At 41.9% G+C, this 3,611-nt stretch overlaps 1 protein-coding gene across 1 annotated transcript in view; it reads right to left on the reverse strand.

The window, feature by feature from the left end:
* The window catches only part of DNAJC16 (DnaJ (Hsp40) homolog, subfamily C, member 16), a 46,049-nt gene that overhangs the window by 33,282 nt on the left and 9,156 nt on the right, over positions 1-3,611 (reverse strand). The window contains exon 4 of the mRNA XM_011939947.1: positions 1,492-1,831. Within this exon, the coding sequence (XP_011795337.1) occupies positions 1,492-1,831 (340 nt within the window). The remainder of the gene's footprint in view (positions 1-1,491; positions 1,832-3,611) is intronic.

Below are 3,611 nucleotides of genomic sequence, written 5' to 3' on the forward strand. Positions count from 1 at the left end.
TCTCCTGCCTCAGCCTCCGGAGTAGCTGGGACTACAGGCACCCACCACCACTCCTGGCTAATTTTTGTATTTTTAGTAGAGATGGGGTTTCACCATGTTGGCTAGGCTGATCTCAAACTCCTGACCTCGGGATGCACCTGCCTCGTTCTCCCAAAGTGTTGGGATTACAGGCATGAGCCACCGTGCCCAGCAGTTTCTCTTTTTAAAGAGGAAGTCATGGTGAATAAATTGCCAAACCCAGGTAATCACTGCCTGATCATCCAAATCGGATTTCCCTAAAACGATATTTGATTTCAAGATGTTCAACCTCCAGGCCACGCTGACAGCTCTGCCTGCACCTTCCAGTAAGCACTCAATGTGCAGAGATGATTGAGGTATGTTTCTTATTTGAGTTTCCTGGGCACAAGGACATGATTTACTTATTTCTGAAGCAGTACAGCGCAGTGTTGAAGACGGTCAGACTCCTGGGTCCAACCCAATACTGATGCTTACGGGTAGTGTAACAATGAGTTAGTTCCTTAACCTTCAATGCCTTAGTTCCCTCACCCGTAAAATAGGGATAATAATAGTCTCTCCTCTATTGAGTTGCTTTGGGTACAAAAATAATGCACAGAAAGCATTTACCACAATGCAAGGGAACTGAAATGTTCAATAAAAATTATTATTATTATATACCCTTAAGTGTCTAATACAGTAATTGGAACATGAAAGTTGACTGAGAAAAAAAGTTTCAAATGAAGGCATCTGTTTCATGGGCAAGGTGTTAGAAAATACAGAAGGATTTTTTGTCATCTTTGTCTACTCCTTCAGCAAAACATTATTCCGTACTTGCAAATGTGAGGTTGGTGTTAATTCTCTGTGTATGTATTTTCTCTTCAACCAAATGATGAGCTTAAGGTCAGGGATGGTGCTAATTCTGGGCCCTCTTCCACAGCACACTTCTCTTTAAACATTGGATGCTTTTACACAGTAGTTTTTACCAGTGTGTAACTGAAGATTCCTTAGCTGACTTCCAATCCCCTTCAAGGCTCACCTCACAGTAAGTAAAAAAATTGGTGCTTCAGAGTCACAGAGTTGAAGAAAGCAGACTAATACATTTAAGAAAGATTTTTAAAAAGGGTTTAGAGAATAGGCAATTTAAAAAATTTGCTTTGGGGCCGGGCATGGTGGCTCACACCTGTAATCCCAGCACTTTGGGAGGCTGAGGCAGGCGGATCACTTGAGGTCAGGAGTTCGAAACCAGCCTGGCCAACATGGCGAAACCCTGTCTCTACTAAAAATACAAAAACTAGCTGGGCGTGATGGTGGGCACCTGTAATCCCAACTACTCAGGAGGTTGAGGCAGGAGAATCACTTGAACCTGAGAGGTGCAGGTTGCAGTGAGCCGAGATCACACCACTGCACTCCAGCCTGGGCAACACAGCGAGACCCCATCTTGGAAAAAAAAAAAAGTTATCTATAAATATCTTTCCATGAATAAAATTATCTTACCCAATTCTTCCAGTTCTTGAACGACTTCTTTCCACACAGGCTCGATATGAATGCAGCTAAAGCACCAATCGGAGGTGATCTTGATGAGGTAGGGTTTCTTAAAGCTATCTGGAACTACTTCATTCACATAATGTGAAAAGTGCAATAAATACTTTTCGTCAATTGAGTCCCGCCGTTCAGAATTAAAAGGGAAGTGAAAAAAGGATTCATCAAAATAAAAATTTTCATGGAAATGGCGGAAACGATACTCTCGCTGCTGTTGCTGCTTCTGGTAGCCCTGGTTCTCTCCAGCGTCTCCATATTGATCATAATTTGATCTCTTTTCTTCATTCGAAAGAATCTATAAAGGAAGGAAAAAGAAATCTAAACAACAACAAGAGGTTCATCCACAAGACTTTTTTTGTAAGCAGCTTGAAAGACATAGGAAGAAAATAAATGCAGCCAGGTGTGGTGGATCACGCCGGTAATCCCAGTACTTTGGGAGGCTGAGGCGGGTGGATCACCTGAGGTCAGGAGTTCGAGATCAGCCTGACCAACATGGAGAAACTCCGTCTCTACTAAAAATACGAAAATTTAGCCGGGAGTGGTGGCGCATGCCTGTAATCCCAGCTACTCGGGAGGCTGAGGTAGGAGAATCGCTTGAACCCAGGAGGCGGAGGTTGAGGTGAGCCGAGATGGTGCCACTGCACTCCAGCCTAGGCAACAAGAGCAAAACTCCATCTCAAAAAAGAAAAGAAAAGAAAAGAAAACAAATGCAAAAATTATGACATGATTATGGGAGGTCAAGGTTTGGAGGATCCCTTGAAGCCAGGAGTTCAAGACCAGCCTGGGCCACATAGCAAGACTTCGCTACAAAAAAAAAAAAAAATCGGCCAGGCATGGTGATGCCCGTGTGCCTATAGTCCTAGATACTTGGGAGGGTGAGGTGGGTGGGAGACTGCTTGAGCCCAGGAGTTCAAGGCTGCAGTGAGCTGTGATCACATCACTGTACTCCAGCCTGGGTGACAGAGAGAGACTATTTCTTAAGAAAAAACATTATGACATAATTAGATATTCTTTTTCTTTTTGAGACAGGGTCTCACTCTGGCACCCAGGCTGGAGTGAAGTGGCGTGATCACAGCTCACTGCAGCCTCCACCTCCCAGGGTCAATCTTTCATCTCATCCTACTGAGTAGCTAGGACCATCAGCATATGCCACCACACCTGGCTAATTTTTGTATTTTTTGCCATGTTGTCTAGGCTGGTCCTGAATTCCTGAGCTTAAGTGATCTGCATGCCTCAGCCTCCCTAAGTGCTGGGATTACAGGGCGTGAGCAGCCACCAGGTTCAGCTGATTAGATATTCTAAATCCAGTCATTCAAAAGAACGAGAAACTCTTCTTTCACTAGAGAAACATTAAGGAACATTCAAGACTAAAATATTTCAGTTTAGATACTCATGCTCATCTTGGCATTAAAGATTTCAAACTACCACAACATTAAACACTTCAGCAAAACAAATAAAACATAACGTAATGTTGATCACCAGGGCTCAATGACAAGAAAATTGATCTGGTCATACCTGGTGAGTTGGACTAATTCAAACTAAGATAAGAAAAGCTATGAACACCAAAAATGTAGCTGTAGTCTAGTGCCTTGTCTGTTAGTTGACATTGTTTTACAAAATAACTTTGAAGTCTAAAATTCAGGGATCTGTTTTAGGATGACGATATGTTATTCCATGAGCTAAGCACTGTCTGCTGAAGGGCATTCCCTACACAAATCAGAAAGCCACTGAATTCTCTTTTATGCATATTCTAGACCAATTTACTTAAGCTGACTTGTTGGAAAATTATTGAAAATCTTGTATTTAAATGTATTTGTTACCTTGTGCCACTTTAATAAATATAGGCAATTTGGTATATTTAACGTACATTTCTAAGAAGGCAACAGAGACATACACAGATATACTCAGGGTAATTCTACAATTCCAGTTAAAACCTTTAAAATAGGCCAGTTTTTCAAAGAGCTTAAGTGTTCAGGCACTTGTTTCGATACACTGCATGTGGCCAAATATGTTCTATTATTTTTTATTTTATTTTATTTTATTTTGAGACAGAGTCTCCCTCTGTCACCCAGGCT

This window comes from Colobus angolensis, unplaced genomic scaffold (assembly GCF_000951035.1).
Source record: "Colobus angolensis palliatus isolate OR3802 unplaced genomic scaffold, Cang.pa_1.0 Scaffold185, whole genome shotgun sequence".
NCBI classification, from domain to species: domain Eukaryota; kingdom Metazoa; phylum Chordata; class Mammalia; order Primates; family Cercopithecidae; genus Colobus; species Colobus angolensis.